This window comes from Psittacula echo, assembly GCF_963264785.1.
Source record: "Psittacula echo genome assembly, chromosome: 5".
NCBI lineage: Eukaryota > Metazoa > Chordata > Aves > Psittaciformes > Psittacidae > Psittacula > Psittacula echo.
In genome coordinates this window covers 82,263,194-82,288,233 of record NC_137739.1, presented here as the reverse complement: position 1 = coordinate 82,288,233, position 25,040 = coordinate 82,263,194, and the positions used below count along the sequence as shown (strand labels likewise).

The 25,040-nt window shown below is 40.8% G+C and overlaps 1 protein-coding gene across 8 annotated transcripts in view; it reads left to right on the top strand.

Moving 5' to 3' along the window:
- Nucleotides 1-25,040, top strand: part of MGA (MAX dimerization protein MGA) — a 54,696-nt gene that overhangs the window by 21,930 nt on the left and 7,726 nt on the right. For 5 of the 8 annotated variants that reach the window (XM_080617225.1, XM_080617223.1, XM_080617222.1 and 2 more), the window contains exons 11-22: nucleotides 40-263; nucleotides 1,607-1,747; nucleotides 2,143-2,218; nucleotides 3,541-4,061; nucleotides 5,534-5,831; nucleotides 7,529-8,161; nucleotides 8,746-9,042; nucleotides 10,293-11,965; nucleotides 19,730-19,854; nucleotides 21,180-21,231; nucleotides 22,623-22,808; nucleotides 23,510-23,621. In XM_080617225.1, the coding sequence (XP_080473351.1) occupies nucleotides 40-263; nucleotides 1,607-1,747; nucleotides 2,143-2,218; nucleotides 3,541-4,061; nucleotides 5,534-5,831; nucleotides 7,529-8,161; nucleotides 8,746-9,042; nucleotides 10,293-11,965; nucleotides 19,730-19,854; nucleotides 21,180-21,231; nucleotides 22,623-22,808; nucleotides 23,510-23,621 (4,338 nt within the window). The remainder of the gene's footprint in view (nucleotides 1-39; nucleotides 264-1,606; nucleotides 1,748-2,142; nucleotides 2,219-3,540; nucleotides 4,062-5,533; nucleotides 5,832-7,528; nucleotides 8,162-8,745; nucleotides 9,043-10,292; nucleotides 11,966-19,729; nucleotides 19,855-21,179; nucleotides 21,232-22,622; nucleotides 22,809-23,509; nucleotides 23,622-25,040) is intronic. The other 3 variants (XM_080617221.1, XM_080617226.1, XM_080617224.1) reach the window with 3 other exon arrangements.

Below are 25,040 nucleotides of genomic sequence, written 5' to 3'. Positions count from 1 at the left end.
AGTTGAGTGGGTTTTTTTTGGTTTTTTTCTCTTTTTCAGCTATTTGTGACTCTGAGCCAGAACAGCCTGTTAGGAATTGCCCATTGTGGGTTAAAGTAGAAGGTGAAGTAGATCCAGAGCCAATTTACATCCCAACACCATCTGTTATTGAACCAGTTAAATCTGTGGTACCACCCAACCAAGAAGTCTTGCCTTCTAGCAAGCATAGGTCTTCCAGTGGAGCGAAACCAAGCAGAGTCTATACTCCTAAGCCCAATCCAGTGGTAAGAGAGAAAGAGATGTGTTTGTTTTCCTTTGTATTGAAACTAAACCAAACACTGTCCAAAGTTTCTGCACTAGGCTGGTTTAGAAGAAATTTGAGATGAAAGCCTAAGATTAACTGCCCATAGGTGTGTTGATAAGCTAGCATGAATTGACTGTATGTAAATCTTTTAACTATGTCTGTCATCTGTTGAGAATTACTGTAGCAATACACAGATGGTGAAAGGTGCTCATGATTCACTAATGGCCTCATTTAAAAAATGCTATAATATATGCTATTGGTGGCAAAATGATTGCCGTTCCTGTAATGTTTGTGTAAGTTATTAGGCTACATTATGCAGCCAAGTAATGAATTATTTGGCAGGGGAGGGGATACAGACACAGTGATCAGTGTAGCTCTGGAGTCTCTTTTTTTGTCCTTTTTTGAGATTTCACAGCCAGTGTTGGAAGAATATGCCTTTTACCTCTTCCCTCACCTTAGTACATAACAAAAGCAACAGCAATACAGTTGAGTCTAAACTTGCCAGAGTTGCTATTTAACATATAGCAGATAAAGTCAAACAATGCGTGACAGCTGGGACTTGTTTCCCCACTTAAAATAATATAGAATCATAGAATCATAGAATAGTTAGGGTTGGAAAGGACCTTAAGATCATCCAGTTCCAACCCCCCTCCCATGGGCAGGGACACCCCACACTAAACCATGCCACCCAAGGCCTCATCCAACCTGGCCTTGAATACCGCCAAGGATGGAGCATTCACAACCTCCCTGGGCAACCCATTCCAGTGCCTCACCACCCTCTCAGGAAAGAATTTCTTCCTTAGATCCAATCTAAACTTCCCCTGTTTCAGTTTGAACCCATTACCCCTTGTCCTGTCACTACAGTCCCTGATGAAGGGTCCCTCCCCAGCATCCTTGTAGGCCCCCTTCAGATACTGGAAGGCTGCTCTGAGGTCTCCACGCAGCCTTCTCTTCTCCAGGCTGAACAGCCCCAACTTTCTCAGCCTGTCTTCATACAGGAGGTGCTCCAGTCCCCTGATCATCCTCATGGCCTCCTCTGGACTTGTTCCAACAAGTTCAATATCTGAACAGGTTTGGGTTTTGGGGATGGTGTTCTGTTCCATTCCTCTCATCCCCAGTATGTAATTTAGAAGCAAGATATATACAGGGCTATGTGATACTAAGAGAGCAGATTCAGCTTTAAATGCCGGTCTTTTGGTTTAACAGTTACTATTAAAGCATTAATGCTAAGTGTTGCTAGGAAGCAAAACTGTTTCATGAATCTAATGTGCATCTAGAGCCAGAGAGGTTTCTTTCTGTCTTTTTTAATTTATTTCTTGGTAGATTCGAGAGGAGGACAAGGATCCTGTGTACTTATACTTTGAAAGTATGATGACCTGTGCAAGGGTCCGAGTGTACGAGCGCAAGAGAGACGAGAAAAAGCAACAAAAAGACAAAAGTGATTCCCAGAGTCCTAGAGTGAAGGTAAGAAGCCACAGTGTAAGTAGCATGTGTCATAGAACAGGCAGAAAAATTGAAAATGTTGAAGTAATACTTATCCCAGAGATCCCTATGTGATATGACATACATTTGATGGTGATAGGGCTGTGAAGCCTATCACCTAGCAGTGCTGGTAAACTTTTACCCTGTTACCATGATAGAAATTGTCTTGTCTGAGGAAATTCCTGGTTGCCAAGTGTGCTGTCATGTAGGACTTAAATGTTGATTGAGAAAAGAGCTGTTTGAAGATGAAACTTCTAGCCTTGTCAACATTGGCGTGTTTTCTGATTTGGGGTGGCAGTATGATGGACTTGTTTATTTTGTGATGTGGAAGAGCGATACAGAGGATGATTTTTTTTCCTTGCATTTCTTTCCTCCAGCAAGAACCTGAACCAGACCCTCAGCCTCTTGAGAAAGCAACCTGTGAGGCAGACAAAGACACTGAGAAATCAGGAGGTAAGAGCTGAGTCTTGAGTATAATTTGACCTTTTGGTAGTTCCACATCTTTGTGGGGTTTTGGTAATGGCTTTATTTTTTATAAGGAAGTTTCAGCTATTGATAAGAAGTCTGTTTTCTGGGGGAGTTGTTATGGTTGTCAATAAAAACCTCATGATGTGATTACAGTTTCCTGTTTTCTTAAGCAGTTGTGTGTGTGACGTGGGAGATACAGCAGTCTGAATATCCAGTTCTCACTGTTATTCTAAGGTTAAAATGACCAGTATTCCAGTGGCTTCTTTAGCAATAAAAAGCAATATTGCACAGCAGACTTGTCCTCATGAGTGATAATTAGGTATTTGGGAAGGAATGGAGGTCACTGGCTTTGGTTTGTCTCGGTTCCTTTTTTTTCCCCTCCTTACTATTACTTTGTTGTTACTGAATAATAAATGTGCAAGTGGTGCTGTGAGGATGGGATCCTTAGAACCATATGGGACAAGGAAGCACTTGTACTTTGTTTGCAGTTGTTTGGTGTTGAATTCTAGTTCAGGTTGAAAGGTTGAAGTTTTGTTACATTATGTATACCGAGTTTGAGGTTTTAGTTCATAAAGAGGTAGGCTAGACATCTGTGTTCTCCTGAAGCATCCGAAATCATGTTATGAACTTTAAAATGAGATACACTAGAGGCATTGTGTCATCCATTAATGAAATATAGCTGCCTTTTGAAGCTGAATTTTATCACTGCTTAATGTGTACAACAGCACACTCTACATTTAAGAATGGGAATGGAGAAATAATACAACTAGTTGAAAATGCTCGTGAATTGGTAGGTGAAATTAAAATGGCCAGGACACAGGGCTCAACATCCTTGCAGTTTTGCAAAAAGTGACGTTGGATCTCTGACAACCAAAGGTCATGCTTCTCTTTATACATCTTCTGAAAAAGCCACTTCTGCTAGCAGCATGTTTGCCCCTCATGCCGTTCTAAGACACTGGTCCTTTTCTGACTCCAAAGTGCCATCTCTCAAATAACCAGCGATGCTTTCTACTGCATGTTGGTGTTGCTTGGAGGTCTTTCATCCACATACTGAAACAACCCAGCTTTGTTTAGCTTGTGATGCAATGGCTGCAGGGAATGAACTGAGAAATAGTTACATTAGTTTTGAAGTGAGTTTTTGATTGCTTGTGAAGCTCTACAGGGGGAAGTGATGTGTTGAACAGATCTTTTACTTGTTGCCCTGCAGCTGAGACAAGGGTGGAGGTGTGGGCAAAATAAAACTGTTTGAATATCCAGGTGATTAAAATGCCACAGTATTGCAGAAACCTATTTCAATTCTTCCTCAGAGAAAAGCTGGTGGTCTTCCCGTAGCGAGGGGGACTCTTCCTCCACCTCCTATGTTCATCACACCACTCCAGGTGGACCAGCCAAACTTATCGAGATTATCTCTGACTGCAACTTGGCGGAAGATCACAATAAGATCTTGACCATCTTATCACAGCAAATCAACAGTAAGGTGCCACAGTGCCTCAAAGTGGGTAGCTTCACTATTGAATTGGCTTCGGAACCCAAGGCCAAGGATGAGACCCACCCTCCTGTCTACTCCTCCAGAATGAAGATTTCAGTGCCATCCTACCAGGAGAAGGATGAGAAACCTGAGATACCTGTCTTGGAGACTCCTGATAGTGGAGAGCCGCCATGCAAAAGCCCAGAAAACTTAAAGGTCTTTGAGGGAGACCCACTGAACAAACTGGAGGAGAACTGGCATGGGGGAAAAGGCTTGCCTTTTTATGCAGGGGTTTCTCCTGCGGGAAGGATGATCGTCCACAGTTGCAAAGCTAATATGAGCCCCTTGGGCTTGATTCAGGTGGGTCCCTCTGCCTTTACTGTGGAGATTAGATTCAATTTCATCCAGTATCCCACAACTTCTTGAAGGGGAGAACACTCTGATTTGTCTACCTAGTCTTGCCTGTCCAGACGAGGATTCTTATTATTTGGTGGTATTCCTGCCTCTCCATAAACTTGTCCCTTTCAGGATTGACTCAATAACAGGAAATCTGATTGAAAGTCTGAAATCTGATGGTTTAGCTTGTCCTTTCAGCCATTTGGGTCTTGGTGGCCCAGTTACAGGATCTCTCTCAGAATCTTTTTAGTGTTTTGGAAAACTCCCTGCAGATGCATCTGGCAGATGATAACCTAAATGAATGGCGGGTAGGGAGCACAGAAAGCATCATTTGTGAGGAAGTGTACACTGGGACAAAACTTTAAAATGAAATTATAAGCATTAAACTCTGTTTTGCTACAGCTTACTGTTAACATTTGCTAATAGTCTGCCTTGTCCTTGCAGAATAGATGTTGTTCATCAAGAGAATTCGTAATTCTAAGTTCAGCGAGTCCTTTCCCTGCAGTTTCGTGCTGCCAGCTTGGTATTATGAATTGGTGGTAGGAACTGTAGGCCTAGGATGAAGATCTTTTTCAGTCAAAGGTATTTGTGGTTATAGTAATACCACTTTCAGGGAAGGCACATAAACGAGGAAATCAGAGTAATGTTTATTTTCATGGCACTTTGCAGATATGGCACCCTTAGAGAAGCTAATGGAGAGGCAAGAATGTAGGGAAGATTTCTTTTATTAAAAGTCGATCAGTAAAAAGAGTCAAGACCTTGTTTAGTCTTGTGTTTAAAGACATTTGGCTTCTAGGAGGTATTATCAAACAACCTGAAAGTAAAGTGCAACACTACCGAAACATCCCGTTGACCACTAGGCATAAAACCTGATGTTTAGAAAGGTGCACTGTTTTCTGCTCTCCCATGCAGTCAGTTACAACTGCAACTTTGAGTGTGAAGTTTGTCAACTCACCATACCTTAATTACAGTATCAAATGACAGTACAGATAAGAAGAAAGCTGGTAAGGCTTTTACAAGCTCTTTTAGAGTTTTGTCCCAATGTATCTGACATAAGCATTCTTTCTTGTATAATGAAAAATTTTATCTGATATTGTCCTTGAATTTGGCAACCCATATTTATTCAGGACCATAGTGTAAGTAAGGGACAGGAAAACTTAAGTGCTAGCTTCATTCCATCTAATTTCAGTGATTTCACATCCTCCTTTGGAGTCAGTGGTTCTGTGTGGGAGTCTGAGTAGCATCTAAAAATCTGTGTTATAAAGATACAACAGAGTTGTTTGAAGTTCTCCCCAGCAATAAGGAAATTAGGAATTCCCATTCTGAACTGCAGTGCTTTTTTAAAGACACTTAGAAGTCCCATGGAATGAAACACCTCTCCAGAGGTGGTGAATTAGCATTCTTTTCACAAAATTTCCCTTTTCCACTTTTTTCAGGTTAATGATAAAAGGTTTCCTCAGGCCAAACTGCTTTTGGGACAGATGGGGGCATTACATCCTGCCAATCGGCTAGCAGCTTATATCACAGGCAGGCTGCGACACACAGTACTTGGTATCTCATCCCTCAGTACTGTGATCTCCAAGGTAGATTCCACTGCTAAAGCAGCTGCTTCTGGGACACCATCAGTCCAGGTGCCCACAACATCAACTCCCAAAACTACATCTTCCACCAGCACTACTTCAACCCCCACTGTGACGACTCTGAAAACCCATGTCCCAGCACAGAGACAGATAGGTAGGTTGGAACTTCTTACTGTGTTTTAAATTGCGTGAAGCTGTAGTAAAAAGTGAGTGTATCCAGCATTGCTGTTGATTTCTGTGCATCAGTGCGTGCTGCCTTTGGCTGCATTGCCTACCTAAACTGCCTCTGCAATAAATAACCTCTTTAAAGCAGAAAGTTTTATTTTGGCTTCAGAATGAGATTACAGATGTTGACTATTAGTTATTTCATTAATGCTTCTAGAGCATTTTTCAAGAGACAAGGAAGGAGTGGATGGAGACACGCTGAATGTTAAGCTTGGACTTTTGTTCTGAGTTACCTTACTATGATTTTTAATTGTTTTTCATCAAACATCAGTTTAAATGATTAAAGGATTACTCTAATCTCTGGTTCTTCGCTGTTAGTTTTTCTGATGATGTTGAACTTACAATAATTGGGATTCTTACAACCACAAGATGCGTGAAGCAGCAGTGAAAGACAGGATGGTCCAAATCTGGATTAGTGAAGCAACAGGTGTGCAGCCAATAACCACACCAGCCTGTAATCTTCTTGGATTTCACAAGCTAAACAGGGTTGGATTTAAGCAGCACTTTGAGTATCAGAAGAAGCATGTGGTACTTGAATGTGAATTGTACTGAAATGGTTACCCCAGCATGGCAAGAGAGGAAGTTGCCTTTAACTATTACGTTTTGCATGAGTTTCAGAAAACATATATTAAAATATCTAGTGCCCATCCGCATATTCCCAAAGTTATTTAAAGATCTGAAGAAGCTTTGCAAGAGAAAAGGATGTTACCTGTGTCCTGGCAAAACTCTAGTTTCTGATGTTTTGTTTCTTCCTGCCTAAATTTTCATTGCCATGTAAATGGGTGTGTTGCTTCTCTTGTCCTGCAATAAAACTTCTTGTTCTGTGTATTTATGCCATACTGTTGAAGAGCTGGCTACGTTTCATTGATGGGTGAAGTGACTGTTGCATCTGTGATTTACATGTTCTGGCATATTCTTGGTTAAAAATGCTATATGCGTCAGTAACTATGGTATTTAAGTTGGGCTTGTTCCATAATTTCTGCTGTTGTACTCACCTGTAGGCATCTGGAGTTGTGTAGTTGCAGTATTCTAATCTCTTGGAGAGCAAGGGATTAGGGGAAGGATCTTCCCAATGATCATTGCTTCCCATTGATCAAATTTGTCCCATCCAGTCCTCAGTTGCATGAATGCTGCTGCAGTGAGAAGGGGACATGGCAAACTATCTCTCTCTCTCTCACCCCTTACCCCGTGGCTGTGTAAGATGCGGATATAGTAGAAGGGGAATGAAACCCAAGAAGCAATGAGAAGAGGAAGATCACACAAGCTGTTACAGGAAGAATTTGAGCCTTAGGACATAGTCTTGAGCCCATTATTTGGTGTTATTTAGGTGTTTGTTTTCCTGTGCTGTAGTTAGGATTGTCTGTTTCATGATAAAGAACAGCCCCTCAAGACCCGGTTCTTTGTGTGGCCAGGAAGAATGCAACAAAAAGCTATACAAGTGTGGAATAAAGCAGACTTAATTCTAATATGTGAGGCATATTCAGGACTGCCATAAAGGTTTCAATTTAATTACAAGGTACAAAGGAAACGGAGGCTCAGTTGCATGCTGAAGTTACAGTTGTAGCACCTCATGAAAGGCAAAGAGGAAATCTATCACAAATTTGACCTGCAAGTTTTTATTTGCAGCTGCCCGACCCTCACCCGGTGGTGTTTTCGCAAAGTTCGTGATGAACAAAGCTGGAGCTCTGCAGCAGAAGGTTCCTGGAGGGAGCACACGCCAGCCTGTGTCAGGGCCACAGAAGTTCAGTATCAAGCCTACACCAATAATGGTTGTCACTCCTGTGGTTCCCTCAAGGCTATCTGCAGCTCAGTGCACAGTCTCTCCTGGGGTCACTACGGTCACGACCACTTCTCCAGTTATTGTGGAAAGTATCAGTGTGGCAGCATCTTCTGTGACCACTCCTGGCCAAACAAGAGCTAGTGAACCTGCCTACTCTCCTGCGATTACAGTCACAGCCGTTCCTGCAACATCTGGAATGGACATCTTTACTGCTCCCTCATCCACCACACCAGCTGCCACTGTGAACATAGGAAAAGCAACGGGGACTGTTGTACCAGCAGCAACCACATCACTCCCTAAAACTGTAGTAACACCACCAACTGTTACTTGTCCTGTTGTCACAACATCCACTGCTACAGTTGTACTAACAACAGCTGTGACAGCTGCATCTGTGGTGACCACACCAACTTGCTCTGCTGGCTCTGTTCCGATTATACTGTCAGGAGTTAGTTCGAGTCCTTCCCTGACTGCAAAAAAAGGTAAGACTTAGGTGCTTTGGGCTGTTACTGCAAACACTTCAGGTTTTTATTCTGACTCCTTCATATCTGCAGTACAGTCTGCAACTTGTAGAGCCCAATTTAATTACAGATTAACTTGCCTCACCCTTCTTTCCAAAATAGGGTAAGAAATGTAATCTTTCTAAGTTGCTTGTGTTATTCCTGAGCTAGTAGAGGAGATAAAAAAATGCAGGTGTCTGGTCAGTGACTGCTATGAAATGAGCTGGAAGTTTCACATCATTTGTTAGCCCATAGAAAAGTATAGCACAATTATGACTGCTAGAATTTCATGGCTGGCAGTCCAAGAAGGAGATATGGAATTGCTCTTGTTAACATGGAAGTCTTCTGAGTCATAGTTGAGAAATGTCAGTGGAACTGCACGAAAAGCCTCTTCTGGCCTTGTTGGTTCTGTGTGTGTTCTGTGAATGAAAGAGGAAAAAAAATGAATTCAAGCAAATTTAAAGAGATACCGTTGTTTCTAAACCACTTTTGCTTGTTTTCACTAAGGATAATGCCTGATTCATAGGCTGTTCTCTGACTTTTTTGTATAACTTTAAATGTTTCAGAAGATGCTACTGCACAAAGTATAAACAAGACTTCCCAGATGTCTCCTGGAACAGAGAAGCGTGTAGGACCTCGACTGCTGCTGATTCCAGTGCATCAGACATCTCCTGCTTTGCGACCGCTAAACAGCATGCAGCTTGCTCAGAGGCAGAGGATGGTCCTTCAGCCTCTCAGGAACCCTGGTGGTATGAACCTGTTCAGACATCCTAATGGGCAGATAATTCAGCTTGTCCCCCTGCAACAGTTTCGAGCTACAGGTGCCCAAACCAGTGTGCAGCCAGTGATGTTCCGCAATCCAGGTACAAGTCCAGTGTTTCTTGACTGACAAATGCGTTACCTAGAAACTAACAATGAAGTAAATGCTCTGTCCATGATGCTTGTTTCCCCTGCTGGGAGTGATTGAAGAGGGTCTAATTTGATTCTGCATGAGTAGCTGAAGAGCATAGTTTAATTAATTCAGATGAAATGCAACTTAAACACGATATGTCTGAAATACAGAAAGTGCAGTTAATAGCTAAGTCACCAGAGTCTGCGAGTTCTGTGCAGCAAGTGAAAAAGCCTCTGTGTGTGTGTATGTGAATGGAGCCATATCCATTGTACTGTTGTAACTTAAGTTCTGTTGATCTGGTGATTCAAAACTGATTCTTGTTGGAGATTCTCTTTAAAAGAATGAGCTGCTGTTACCTATGTCTCATTCGTAGAATCATGGATCTGCTGCTATATTTTTGTTTGGTTTGCATGTTTGTTAGTGCTTTTACAGCAGATGTTCAGATCAGATCTTATACACTACCGTACAAAATTGATGGGGTTTTGCCTCTTCAGAGTGTGGGAAGAAAGATAAGTTTGATTTTCAGCTGATCGTAGCGCATAGTTTATAAAGAAGCATCTTGAGGAGAGGGAGGCCAAGTGGTGTTGAAAACAGAGAGGTGAGAGCAAGCATAGCACATGACAAAATGGGGCTGGGAGTAATCCTGTGCCTTAGTTGAGGTTTGAACATGGAGTGTGCTAAAGAATCAGTCAAAACATTCATTGAGTTCCTTTCTGGTTTGGGGCTTTTGCAGTACAACAGAAACTAATGGCCAGTGGTGGTATTTTTCTTCGTGTTTTATGGAGTTCTGAAATGCCACAGAAGAATTCAGTAAGGAAAAAGGTTGTGGTATAATTGTTTCATCTTGTCAAGGTTTTTCTCTGTGGAAGTATTTGCAGGGAGGGGAGGTAGAGCTGTGGTGTTTGTGGATTTTTTTCTAATCTCCATTTTCCTGTTTTCCAGTAAATGGGAATGCAGAGAACTAACTAAATGTAATGCCTTTTTTGATTAGAAAACTTAATGCTAGAGCTTACTGTTAAATCTCTTTGTTTTAGAGTAGCCATCTCATGTATTTTATTGGGATGTTGCATATGAAAATGAAGCGGTTTATATGTCTGTGCAGTACCAGCTCTTTCATCCCTGAGAATGCTGTCTACTTCTAATACAGCATCAATACTAAAACTAAAAGGAAATAAAAAATGCTTTGAGGAAATACTAGTTGATGTTTTGTTTTCCTCACAGGCTCTGTTGTAGGAATCCGGTTGCCTACACCTTCTAAGCCTCCCGAGTCACCTGCGTCTCCCACTTCCTCTGTGTCTTCCGTTTCTCCTGCCGCAAACTCAGCTGCACAAACTGCAATACCCAAGTTATCCCCTACGTCTAACCTAGCCACGCAAGCATCTTCTCTTCTTCCTTCAGTACCAAGTTTTGTGTCACAGGCAGGCACCCTGACTCTGAGGATCGCTCCTACTGCTGGCAGCGTGACAAATCAGACAGCCTCTGAGTCTAAAATAACCTGCAGCTCAGGTGGTCTGCCAGCTACCACTGCTAATCTCATACCTTTACAATCGGGGAGTTTTGCTTTACTTCAGCTCCCAGGACAGAAGACTGTGCCAAACTCCATTCTGAACCATTTTGCATCTCTTCAGATGAAGAAGAATTATAGGAAAATATGCAAGAAAGAGGAGACGGATGTTGCTCAGCAGAAGGAGAATGAGAAGGGTTCCCGCTCAGATGATGCTATGGAGTCTGAGGTCACAGTGTCAGATGGGAAACAAGAGGAAAATGAGTTGTCAATTAATCAGTCCAATAATTTTGAAGAGTCAGCATCTGGCACAATTGCACCTGATAGAAATTCCACTGCATTAGAGATGGTGGAGAAGGACTCAAAGGTGCTAGAGAGTTCTTGTGATGATAGCACTTCTTCTCAACACGATGTTTCCACAGATGTCATATCATCTGACCACTCGTACATCAGTGAGAAGCCAAATGATGAGGAAGAAAAAGAGGCTTCTGAGGAAAAAGAGGACTCTCTCACTTCTGAAACTCTAGTGAAGGCTGTTTCAACTAATTCTGAAGCTGTTTGTGGGTCATCAGATCAGTCTCTAGCTGCTCCTCTGGATAATGCACATCAGCAGAGTCTTGAGAATCAGGAGAGTGCACAGTTGAAGAACCATGTGAATGAGCAAACATGTGCTGAACAGGAACAGAAATCAGTAAAAGAGGAGGAAGGAGATGGACACACACAGATGAAAGAGGACAAGGCAAGTTCTGAGCAGTCACAGAGTCAACAAGAGCAAGGTACACAGCTGGAGAACCAGGAACAGAATGAGACTGAACCACCTCAGGACAAAGAAGAATGCCAGGGTGATGCTATGCAGCCAGATACGGAAAGGAAGGACAACAGGTGCTCTACAGAAGCAGAAAGTGTAGAGGAGAAATCAGGAAGTAAATGTGATATCAGTTCTGCAAAAGAGCAGGATGATGCTTCAGGAGAAGAGCATACAGTCAGTACCAAGGAAGGCAAAGCAAATGTTGCTGGGCAGGAAGGCAGTAGCAACAAAGAACAAGCTCCTTTTGATTCTCAGGAAGAACTGAAAACGGGTCATGATATTGTAACACATGTCAACAGTTCTTGGAGCAAAATATTCAGCATTGTGCCACCTTTAGAAAATAAAAGTGAGGTGGATAACGAAGCTGATACCTCTGAGAAAAGTGACTTCCTGGCACCAGAAGAAAAGACACAGGAACCTCGGCATCCCAAAATGCCCACTCTTGGTATCACTGCTGATGGTATGGAAGAGGAAGAAGAAGATGATGATGAAGAGGATGAAAAAACTGATGATTCTGCTGATGAGATGCTGGATGGTGCTTCTGACTTCCCAAGTGAAGAGGAAATAGATGTTGAGAAAGTGGTAAGCATTTCGCTATTTCTGAAGGTCATTTATTTATTTTAATTGACCAACTAACATGTCACAAGCCATGGATTTGGAAGACACAGTATGATCTTTTTGTTCTGGACTTCAGTTTCTTTAGAAAGTCTGGATCAGGGTTCCATGTGGAAATGTCTGCTATTTCTTCTTAGTTGTATGCTTTGATTTGTAGGTAGCATTGTAGTGGCCCTGTAGAAATTATCTGGTTTTCAGATAAACGGAGTTCTATTGAGCATGCTGTAACAGAATCATTGCATGTTTATTTACTTAAGCAGCTTGGTTCCTTGTAATATGGCTTACAATCCTAAAATGTAGTAGCCCATCTAGTGTTTCTGTTAGTTTAAGCTGCTTCCTTTTACTTCATCTGTATAGCCTTTAGTTAAAATTCACGAAGGAATGTTTGAATCTCTCCTTAAATTCCTCTTGACATTTAGAAATACATTCAAGTAGTGCTTGAAGGCTGTCATTCCATACACAATAGAAAGCGAATTGCTTTGGAAGTGACAAAATGAGAGTAGAACATTGTGTTAAAGTATAGTTAAAGTATGTTTAGACTTCGATGCTCATAGAATTTCCATCAAATTCCACCTAGAAATTAAAAGGAAATTGGACATGTAACTCCTTGATGTACGTGATACATCAAAAAAAAGTGCATTGGTACTTAAAATTTATGAAGTTGTGGTTTTGTCAGTCAGTGAAGTGGATGTAAGAAATAAGATAGCCCTTTCTTGGGATGAGATAAAAGTGGGAAGAGATTAAACTGGAGAAGAATTGAAGTACAAAGAAAGATAGAAGAGATTATTTTAGTGTCTTCAGGGATTTGAAAGTATATAGTTCTTTTAGCTCTCTGGTGTTAATGTAGTCCTCTCACAGTTGAAAACCAAATTAGACTTCTTTTTCTTCTAACCATATGCAGATTAACTCAGTTAAGTCAGTAACTTGGGCTCTTAGAGAACCTATTTAATTTCCAGAAAAACTGACTAATCAGTTGATACTCCAGCTTGCTATTCTGAGGCAGGATGATAGCATCTCAGCTGCATGAAGGTGAGGAAACTGAAAGCAGATGTAACTTTAAAGTTCTTTCAAGCTGAAAACTGAGCTGTTGCTCTCTTGTCTTTAGTCAGACAGTGACAGTTTGGTAACTGCTGTATCCTTCAATATCTTCAGCCGAGTTATCATCGAGTTTTGAGAACCATGGTTAATTTGTGCCTGATGCTTAGATAAGCTTTCCATACAAGGTAGTCTTATCTGTTAGTAAGCCAACAAGAATGTCTAGGTCACAGAGTAGCCTGTTATCAGTGTTGTTGTTTTCTTTTGTGCTGCAAAAGGATGAGGAAGTGAAAAAATAATTAGAGATTACAAGAAGTGTTTGTTTTGGAAGAAACTCCCTGTGCAGGTTTTGACTACGGTTTGGTAATCCATGTTAAGGGTACGTGTTTGCCGTAAGCTCACACAGACATGAGTAGGCCAGCTTTGGTTCTAGAGTAATAAAGCGGAGGAATGAGATTTCAGGGTACTGTAAAAACATGTCTGGAGTTTGGGTGAGTTCTTTCTTTGTTAATCTGTGCTGCCTGCAAGTAAAGTTAGCATGTCAGTGCCCAAGGAGAATTCAGTTTTAAATCTAAGTATGGAAGTCTGTTATTTTTCACTGGAGATGTACTCTTTTATCAGTATAGTGCTTACAATCAGGCTGCACTGGTATTGTTTGTCAGACTGGGTGAAGTCAATCAGATGAACAGACTACTAGGGGACGTTTATCTGTTTCATTAAGGTAGTGAAAACATAGAGCAAAGTGTACACGTATGTCCATGAATACTTCTGTTTAGTGGCAGTACTAATGACAGCTCTTTTCAGTACTAGTTTGGAATATGGACTGGGTTTAGTTGCTCAGGGAGTACCCACTGAAAACTCCAGTGAGAGTCACTTTCTACCTACCTGTAGAAGCTATTTGTGTTTGGGTTTTAGTACATTTGCCCACACTGGTTCTCACTGCAGGAATGACTTCACTGTTCTTAATTTTGCATATCAATGCTCTTCAGATTACCTTCTTACCTTGTGCTGACTTTGTGTGCTTGACTTATGAAACTCTTGTAGACACCTCCTCTACTCAATGAAAAGAGAGAAGCTTCCTTAGATGGTCTCTTGTTCTTTTGTATTTCCTACCCTGAAGTGCATCAAGAGAAGCTTAGGAAGGTTGATCGTTGTGGGTTTGGTGATACAAATAAAACCTTCCGAGATACCCTGTTAAGCAAACCAATCAATATCAAGACTTGTTGTCTGAACAAATCTATGTGCAGTGGTCTGGGATGTGATGTTAAACTCTTGATCTCCAGAGCATGGTGATTGCACACAGAATTCCTGTTGAGAATGACTGCTTAGGCTGGGCTAAGTCACACACTGGGTCTGTGAATTGTTCTCGTGAATTCCTTTTGGCTTAAGCCAAAACCATGCCGGGGTTGTTCTAGTATTTTAATGGTACAGATAGAGTCTCATGGTCCCTTTTAACTTACTAGTCTAAACATAGCTTCTGTGTCTGGCAAGTTATTTAAATGTTATTAAAACGTGGTTTTCAATCATTCTTTTTCTGAGCTGAACATGAAAATGATAAAGAACTATCATGAATTACTATAACATTGTAAGTTGAATAAAAACTGCAAGTAACATTTTGTGGACAATTGAAGTTCTAACAATCTTTTGCATGTTTTGGGCTTTAGGAACAGACCGTGTGTGAAATCTGCAGACACTAGCGTAGAAGGCAGATCCAGAAATGAGGCATTTGCTTTGGAAATGTCTTAACAGCATCCTTTGTCACCTATTATTCCTTGTCACTGAGGACCCTCTGCCACCAGGCAGTTTGCTCTTTAGGAACTAACAATAAGGGTGTAGGCTGCCAGAAGCAGATAAAAGTGAGAGGAGGGTGCTTAGAAAAAGAGGTGTTGAAATGCAGAGAGGGAAAAGTGCTGACCTTTCTGTAGCAGCCTTGGAACTTATGTTGTAGTGTGGGATTGCTCGTCTTGTGTCTCCATTCCTCAAGGTAATTTTTACTCTCAGAAGCTCAGAGGCATTTAGAAGCTGTATAACTACAGGACCTATGGAGAGACAGATGCTAGAAAGGTAGGACTTCCATCCACAAGCATCTTAGAAGCTTTGCACCCTGACAAGGAGTCATGCTGAGCTATGAATAGGGTTCAGCCTATAAATAGGGTTCAGCCTATGACAGGTTGTCAGAACATGTGTAGGAATAGCTGTTCTTGTGGCAGAACTTCACTTCTGATGGTCTTTGCAATTGCGATATTTTCCCTGTTGTTAGGAACGCAGGAAAGAGACCATCCTGAAGCATTTTTCCCTTTGTTGTTAGATGTAAGAGTTACAGAAGTTATGTGCTTTGTTTTCCATACGTTCACATTCAGGATTTGTAAAGTTCAAGATGTGAAGTTCCTAATGGGCAGTGGAGAGGTTTATTTTCACTGGCTTTCTTCCTTTTCCCCATTTTCTGTTTTTTCCATGTGTTTCATGAAAAAGCTGCCACATCTCAGGTTCTGAATACCATGTACCTGGTATGAGAACATGCAGAAAGTCCCACCATGAGACCAGCTCTAGCTGGATAATTATTATCAACCCTTTGATTAGCACAGTGTAACTTGTCAGCACTCGGAAGCTTTACCATGATAGTGTTTATACAGCAAGCACATGTCTTAAGTTTTTTTTCCCCTCACTCTTTGGATTGTAGCGTCTTTTGAGCTACCCTGCACATCCTCCTTCCCTGCAGTGTAATGATGTGTAAATGTAGCTTAGATAGCAGTCGTGCCCACTGAAGAAAAGCAGTATGCATCTCTTGCATTTAGAACACAGCAATGATACTGTATAAAATGGGAAAGGTAGACAAAATATCAGGGAGGATTTATGGATGACCCAGGGGAGCAGACAAGAAGTGCTTTATGTATAATGAAATACAGCCATGTTGTAATAAAAATGTGTCCTGGTAAAATTACATTAACCCTGTACCTCTTGCACATGTAACATTTTCAATGTAATGGCATGTATCTATTCGGTAGGTCTGTAACTTAAATAGTGTCTTTGAATATTAGTTTGGTTTCAGCCAGTTCTTTTCTCTCCTCTGGCTTTATGATGCTTTTCCTTCTCACATCACCTGTTGTAGCTCAGCAGAAGGGCTGTGTCTGGGGAGATGGTGCAGTTTTGATACCTTCCAACTTCTTCTCTTTTGCTTTGCCCTCCCTCCACTCTTACCAGTTAGTAGACTTTAATTTCACATCGAAGATTATGTTCTTCTTCTCAGCTGAGGAATTCTTGGAATTTTAGCACTCTGGGTCCTCTGGTACATCCTCTAGTTTGTTCTGTGATCCCTGGCATAGCACTTAAAGACTTCCAAAAAATTTGGGAATCTCTGGTTGTGTGTTTGATTTTCCTGCCTTTTTGTGGCTTTGTGCAAATGGATCAAGTCTCTGCTTTACAATGGGGAAGCTGCAGCATTGACTTAAAGACAACTTGGGTGCATCTGTTGTCTTAAGAACAAAGCGACTCCTTCTAAAAAGGCATCCAAAAAGTTGTTCCTGTTCATTAAAACTGGATCTCCACAAAATCTCTAGCAAGTAATGCAAATGTGAGGAGTTGTTGGAAAATTGCTGTCTGTTTGCATAGGAGATATTCTTAGAGTGCGATTTTACATCCAAGTACAAGTTGGATTTCTGTGAGTATATAGAGCCACTTGACAGCCATGAAAAAGCTGCATATTGTTCACAGGCAGTGTTTGAGAGCTGTTATATATAACGTGATACCCCTGCTGAAATGCAATGTAGTCTTAACTCAGAATCTCAGTAGCCCTTATGCGTATGTGTTCTGGATCTAGGCTGCAAGCAGTATGTGGTTGGACCTCACCACGGTCCCAGGGACATGGTGTCCTCTAACTTTCATTCTCCTGCTCTTTTGGGGAGCTCTTGACCAGCATGTCAAGTTCAAAGTGGTGCACTGCTTCCTTGGTAAAGACAGTTCATGTTCTCTGTGCTCTACCTGGTCCTAGTGTTAATGAGTCTTTGTGAGAGCATGCTTACAAGATGAAACAAGGATTTTACGGGCTTTCGTGCACAAAGAAACAGTACTTCCTTAAGTGCCTAACAGTGCCAGTACCATACTTTCAAAGTATGAATTTGGTTTACCTCCATGCTGCTCCTTATAACAAGAACTGTCATGGCATAACCCAGATTCATAGCTACTCTGAAGGAAAGCTGCAAGAAACCCCTGAAGTTAGTAGTAGTACAGTAACTTACTTACCTCCTTGCCAAATACAGAACTTAACAGAGATCAGAGCTGCTTTCCTGGGCAGGGAAGAATGGTGTCTTGAAAGTCAGCATGTGTTAAAAATATCTTTGAAAGATACTTCAAAGTGAGAGAGATTGATCTCTTAAGTGTAGTAATTGCTCATCACTCTCCTTGCTCTTTTCTTTCTTTTTCAAAAGACATGACTTCTTACGTGCAGAGAAGTAACACGGGAGTGTGCATAGCAGCTTGCAGAAGCGAGAATGATTTCTGTTCAGATCTAGCAGCTGTAGCTGATAACCTGAGCATCACTTTCCTTTGTTGCAGCAGTAATGTCTTGATGCTTCATAGTACAGGAAGAGGTGTCAGCAAGTGAGTAGTTTAGCAGTTTAGACCACAATCTACACAGAATCTATACTACCAACATGTAGGACGCCTCATGACAGGAATGGAAGGTGATGGAAGACTTGGGAATATTTGACAGTCGTTCTATATGGGGAGGGTGCTGCATGGTTTGGTTGTTCTACAGTCTTTTAAGACTGTAAGATTCTACAGGCAGTATTGCATATGTGTGCATGTATGTAGACACTAAAATATATACACACACTTTTATATATATGTATGCCCTTTTTCATATATATAAATGCGCAATACACTCACTATATACTTTACTCAAGGCTACATTGCTGCTAAGTGTACGTTTGCTGTATTTTACAAAGGTTATATCCCCAGTGTAGCCTTTAGTAAAGGAGGGCAAACATGCCTTATTTTTCACACAGATTCTGTTTTCAGTTTCCTGTAGTCTTGATCACACAGCCATGGGAGATGATGTATTTACTACACAAGCTTTAAAAAGTACTGATAATGTTATGTGGCAGCATGATTCACAGAGCTGGCTACTCTGTGATGTCAGTAACGAAGGCGGTGGCATTTCTTGTGGTATTCTTTAGAGTTTAGATCACCCTGCTGCAGGCTGTGGGGTTTGGAGTTGTGTTTTTGTCTTTTTTCTGGTTAAGAAAAGGTTGTGTTTAGTCAGTACGAAGACACCAAATACTATCTCAAACATTAAAGAACCTGCTTCTCTAGCAAAAAGGAAATTACCAGCTAGGATGTAGTGTTTGGTCCCTTTAGTATAGCTACAGACTTCACAGGTGTGCACTTCATGACTGGTGTTTGGAAATGTGTATCCTTAACTACTCCATAGTTACACCTGTGTGGCAATTTAGGTGGTTCTTGTTTGGTTTTTGTTATAGTGCTGTTTGTAGCCTAATCTGTGGTCAGCTGAGTAAGCACAAGACTTTCTTCTTTCTAATCAGAGTTTGTTAAAACATCAGTGCCAGGTGCAGATAACTTTAAATAATCAGTACCATGAAAAGCATTTATTAGAGGCCACTTGCTGATCTAGTACTGCACGTTACTTCTTTGTTTTCCTGTTCTGCACTTAGTGTTTTTTGTAATTCACTGTTTGCATCAATCTCAGGTAAGTATTCAGTTCAGAGGAGGAGGAGGTTTCAGCCCCTCAAAAAGGAATAAAAGAAGGACAAAGAGAAGGAAGGTGAAACAGAAGAGGAGAATAGGAGAAGAAGATTGTGTTAGTTCAGGGAACTAGGTGAAACAGAGTACAGAATGGAAGTATAATTACATTTTCTTACTTAAGGAGGAGAAAGAGCTCTGCATTCTGTAAGCAGACCAAAGATTATAATAATAAAAAAACCACCTTCCATTAAAAGCTGTAATGCAGAAAATGAGTTGAGTAAGGTTTGTTGCAGGGGGAGGGAGCACCTACAAATGGCCACAAGGTTGATATTTAACTCTTGTAGTTGCTGCAGCACTGCGGTTGTTCTCTGTCTTCACATATGGTAGCCAGTTTTTTTGGTCAGGCAAACACGGAGAAAAGGTACTCTTCAGAATATCTTAAGTATTTAAAATAATGATTGGGCAGTGGTTTGGAAAAAGCTAAAATCATACAGCATGTAAGCAGTTAACTGTATGACCCCAAGAAGCCTGGTTGTATGATGTCTGATTGTTGCTATCTTAGGTATGAAAGACCATTACCAAGCTGATAACTATCCCAACTCATGTCAAAAAGAATGTTGAATTAGCAAGAGTCTGCAGTAGTGGGGTTTTACAAAGAAGTTCAATCTTATTTGAAAGTGGAGGCAGGAAAGCTTTGCCCTGTGAAAGCTTTTTGTCTAAGCCATAGTAAAAGCATAAATGAGAGAGATGAGGTTTGCCCTTACCCAAGTTCATTGTGCAGAGTTGCTAGGGGGAGGAATTCCTGGAGGTGACAGTTACGATAACCACCTGCTGGCAGTGTTTATTGGCCAGCGTAGCTGGAGATGTTGACTTTTTTTTAATGCTTCTTAATGTTCTAATGTAATCTCTTTTTGAGACTGAAGTGAAACTGTTTTGGCCTGAGCTCTATTGCTAAGTAGATACTCATTTTAAAAAACGAAACAAAACCTGTTCCAGGAAGCGCGTGAATACAGTGAGGATGACGAGCAGGTGGACATTGAGACCGTGGAGGAGCTTTCAGAGAAGATTAACATTGCCCGTCTGAAGGCCACAGCTGCTAATATCCAACCTTCCCAACAGAAGTAAGCATCCTTGGAGAGCACTAAAGTTTTGTATTTGATGGGTGAGCTGGCATTGAATGAACCCATTACACAACAGGTTTAATGTGATGGTAAGGTAAAGCAAGGCTTGTGGCAGACCTTCTCGAGCACTGGTGCTTCCCAGTGTCTGTGAGGATGGGGCTGTCAGAACTAAGAGTAGATTCAAGGTATCTTTGGCCTTTTTTTTTTTCTTTGCCCTCCCCTCTAATTAATTTGTTTATGGGGATGTGTATTTGTAATATACATTTATTATGAGTGAATTGCCACTTCCTGCAAGCTGAATATGAGTGGGGTCATCTTTGCTTTAAATGTGATTTTACAAGCTTTGTTCATTTTGCTGGTGGACTCGTTATTTTTAGGCAGGAGCAGTCATTGGCTTAATCTCTCATCCTATAAGTGAAAGCTTTGTCTTTGGGGCTGTTGCCCCAGCAAAGACAGTATTTTCTTATGCACATATAGTCTGCCATGGTTGGGTAGCTTGGCGCTTTTTTGTTGTTGTTTTGGGTTTTTTTGCTTGCTTGTTACTGTTGCTGCCATCACATTTATAATGATAAGGTTCAAAGTAAAAACATGGCTTACTTGAGGTATGCAAGGATGGTCATGGCTGTTGCTCAGTTGCACCAAACAAACGGATGGGGAATGTTGCATCTTCAGTTCTTTCTGTTTGAAGACTTTTTGGGTTTAGAAACTGAAAAATCCATTGGGTGATGATACATACATCCCACATTGTTCCTGGTTTTTTATCCTTCACCTTAGATAGTGACTTTACTATAAATTGTGAAGATCTTTCAGTGAGAAACAGATGCCGTGTTTTGTAAATATAATTGTTTCAAATGTGTATTGTTCTTTCTTTTCCTGAAACTCCTGAGATATGAGGAAGCTGTTGTTATATATTAGGATAGTAAGAAACGTGAGGGTTTTGGTTGGTTGCTCTTGGTGGGGGAGGGATTGCTGTGCCATTTGTATTGAACCTCTGTTGCTTGTTCTTTTTAAGCAAGAACCATTTTAAAAAGCAGTACTTTCTGCAGCTGAGAGTCACAGGCTGACTTCATTCTCTTTGGCATTCAGTGAAACAGGTTGTCTTTTTGCAGTATGGGTTAATTTCAGAGCTTTCAGGATGATGGCATTGGAGATAGAGTTCACTTTCTTGAGGAAGCTCTACTGTATCCTGCTTTTATGTCGTTACACAAGGAAGAGTTAATTTCAAGGGATGATAATGAGCAAATCTAAGCTGTTGGAATGTGGTTAATGAGGACAGAGTGCATGAGATGAGTAGTGTTGGGAAAAACTTTTTACCTTTCTTCCAGATACCATGCTCGTAGTTCTTCGGATGAAAAATTATCAGAAAATCCTTCGAAGGTATATGTTTGCTCTCCTCTTTCCTTTTGGTATCACACCTCCATTGTAAAGATAAGCTTTCATCTCCAGTGCAACTCTTTAACGCAGTTTATCTACCTTCCATAAATTTATGATTAAATGCAAGAAAGCAAACGTGTATGGGGGTGGAGCAGGGGCTCAGTCCAAATCTCATTAAAGAAAAAGGACTGCTGTTGGAAACAGTGGGTTTGAGACACAGCTTTACGTATGGGAGGAGTATCTGCTTTTCATTTGTTAGTGCGTTTGCTTAGTTTTTGTGTTCTTGGCATAAATATTTTTTACAGCACGCTTAAAACAGTGAACAAGTGAGAAATTACTTTCATGTGTTGAAGAGGACAGCATGTAGTTATATAGGCTCAGCACTGGGCAAAAGGATTTCTGATATCATTAGTTTAAGTAATACGTATCTAGGCAGAATCCTTTCAAACCAAAACTGCCTCCAATCCTTCTGAAGCTTATGCTGTATTTTTGGGTGGCTTTGAAGCCAGTTGCACTAACTCTCCATGATGATTATCTGTGATGTACTTGATGTCAGATCTAGAGCTGCCTGTTGTGGTGGGGTGGGCCTGGTGTACGTCTTATACCTTAGAGCAGACTGGTATGTATGCTTTTGCCTGAGATGGAAATGGGTTCCATGATGCTCTGCCTGCTTCACCTTCTCCATGTATTCTTCTCCCTGCCCTTGAATTTATGGCACAAGGCCTTTCCATGAAAGAAACCTAATGCCCTGCAAGAGTAATGATGAAATCACAAACCTTCAAATCTGTAGAGATTAGTAATTATGCTTATTGCCTGTCAGCCTTTTTGGAAACTTAAGCAAATTCAAAATCAGAGCCTGCCTTTGACACTTCCTGTTTCTTGGTAGATGTCTGATAAGTTTCAATGTTGTCTTTCACATTCTTACTTACTCTCTTGGCCCCTTCAAACAAAACAGAAATCAAACTAATTTAACTCCAGGGAAGAATTCAGGCCTCCTATATTTGATGAGATTGCTTCATTCTTTAGTAGACTCTTTCTAACAAGCAAAGAACAAGAAAGATTTGGCTCAAAACGTGTGATTTTGCTGTAATCCTATGATTTACCTACGCAGCCTTGTATTGCAAACAGTAAAAGCTTGTGAATAGGAGGAACTGCTCATGACCTTTTCCTTTAGGGTTGACGTGATTATGTTGGTCATTTTTTGTTGGTCAGCATTTCATGCTTATTGCGTGTGCTTCTGACACTGAAATTTCATGGAGGCGTAACAGCAGAATAGCATGACATGAAATCTTCAGGCGTCTGTATGAATCTTGTATATCGGGCATGCACTTGAACACTGCTTGCCATTGCATTAGCTTTTTCATTTAAACTGGTCAATACGGTTACTTCTCCAGCAGAAACATCAACTCTGGAATAGGAAGCTGAAGACAGTGACAGAAGCCTTTGCTCATTACCGCCAGACGCACACAGCAAACGAACGCCGGCGACGTAACGAAATGAGAGATCTCTTTGAGAAGTTGAAGGGAACTCTGGGCTTACACAACCTGCCCAAGGTCTCCAAATGCTACATTCTCAAGCAAGTAAGTGTGTTGAAGCGTAAGTAAGGAGGAGTTTAATATAGACAGAGTAATTAAGCTAATCTGAACTCCTTGAGTGAGTCCCAGTAATACTGTGAATAGAGAACTTCTGTCACTTTACAGGACTCTAGGATAAAACAATAGCTGAAAGAATCTGTATCCCTGAAAGCTTAACCTGATGACACAGACACATGTTTTCAGATTAGCCCTGTCCTTCTTGTATTGTAGTCTTTGTGAATTTAACCATGGAAGGTTATGTCCTAATTGCTCAGTGGTTTACTGTGTACATCAGGCAATTCTGAAATACATCAAAGTCCTCCCTTTTTAATGCAGAAGAAGATAGCATTTCATTAAATATTATATTGACATTAAAAACTTCATTGTAAAGATGTAAATGACAGGAAACAAAATATAAGCTGTAGATATATAATTATGCTTATCAGCTGCACCTTGAAATTGTGAGGTAGGAGTTGGTTCTTTTTAGCTGTATTTTGGAGGAAGGATGAACAAGATGCTTATCACTTTTGAGCTTGCATTTAGGAAAAGCTGGCATTCCATGGTACCTCACGTGCATTCTCTGAGTCCTAGTTTCTCAAGATGATGAAAATGTCTAAATCAATTTTGTAAAGGTTTCTGGGAAGGAAAATGATTCTATTGGTTTGGGTATCATTGGTTTATAAATCAGTTCCCTCACACTCTTCTAGGCCTATGAAGAAATCCAGGGGTTGACTGATCAGGCAGATAAATGTATTGGACAGAAGAACTTACTGATGCGCAAACAAGATGTTTTGATTCGAAAAGTATCCAAGCTTTCAGGTGAGACTGGTTTTGTATATAGACTAGTTGGAATAATGAAAAAAGGCTTGTAATAGTAGGAGTGAATGGAGGGATCCTTAGTGGATCCAGGGGAGTCATTAATTCACTTAAAATTTAGACTCTTGACGCCAAAGCTCTGACTCAGGAATACACTCATGAGACTGATAAGAGCTGCTTTCCTTTTCCTTTATGCCTCAAGGAATTAGCATGATCTCTGTACCGCCAGCCACAAGATTGGGTTCCTGTGCATTGGTTATGCTTACGTGTGTGTGGGGAAGTCACTTCATTCTGTCATTGTCATGCTGCTCAGTGCTTCACAAGCATACGCAGCTGTCTTTGATCAGCACCAAAACATTTGACTACTGTGCAAATAACTATCCTTGTACTCCTCTTCTGAGAACTAGTGTTAGTAGTGTCTAGAAGAAGACAGCTTTGTCTGTAGAAGTGCAGTATATTCTGAGCTACTACTCATTCAAGACAAAACTGTGGTGTATTTATTGTGTCTTTGTGTCTCATTTGAAGGTGTAGGAAAGCTGTGACACATGTTCAGCCAGTGCCAAAATGTATGCAACCAAGCAAAGCAATAAATTACTCTTCCAATCTTCTTACTGTCTGAGAATACGACCTGTAAATTAGAAATGAGAGATACTTAAATCTTATGTATCTATGTGAATCAACTCATGTATATTTGAGGTACTCTTAATAAAAATGTTTAGGTGAACCCTCATCTTGATCCAGAAACGTATGATGGGCCTTTTGGGCAGGGAATGAAAGCAGATAACTTCACAAAGTAGTTTTTCTGCTCTTTTGCATTCCTAGTGAAGTACCTCAGAACTGTTGAGGAAAAAAAATCCTCTCTCAAGAAGTTAACTATAGACTTAACTAAAGAGAGAGCATGATGTTAGGACATAAATACTAAGCAGGAAACAAGACAATATTGTTTCTTGAACGTTGATTGTGTTAAATTGAGTGCATCTGCAGAAAACAGATGGTGTATAAAATCCTTGTGGTTGTTCAAGGTTACAGTTTTCATGCTAATGGTAAACTGTACATGAGTTTACCTCTAAATGTCATTTGAGTAGCAGGGTCCATTAGTCCAAGAGGTTTCGTACCCAGTAAACGTAATGTTTTGTCTGGTGGTCATACAATAATCAGTAGAAGAGATGTGAGATTTTTTCACAGCTGTGGGTACTTTCAAATGATACTTGCTCAGCAAGAGCTGTGACTTGTCCAGGCTGGTTTCTGCTCATCAAAGTTGCAGATAAGTTCTGAAATGTGTAGATGTTCCTGAAGAAATAAAAAGTGGGAATAAATATGTAATTGCTTCCCTCTGTTAGTAAGTATGCTGTTTACTTGGTGGGGGTGGTGCTTACTGTGTTCAGTAGCTGAATGGTGTCAATAGATAATTTAGTTCTGCCT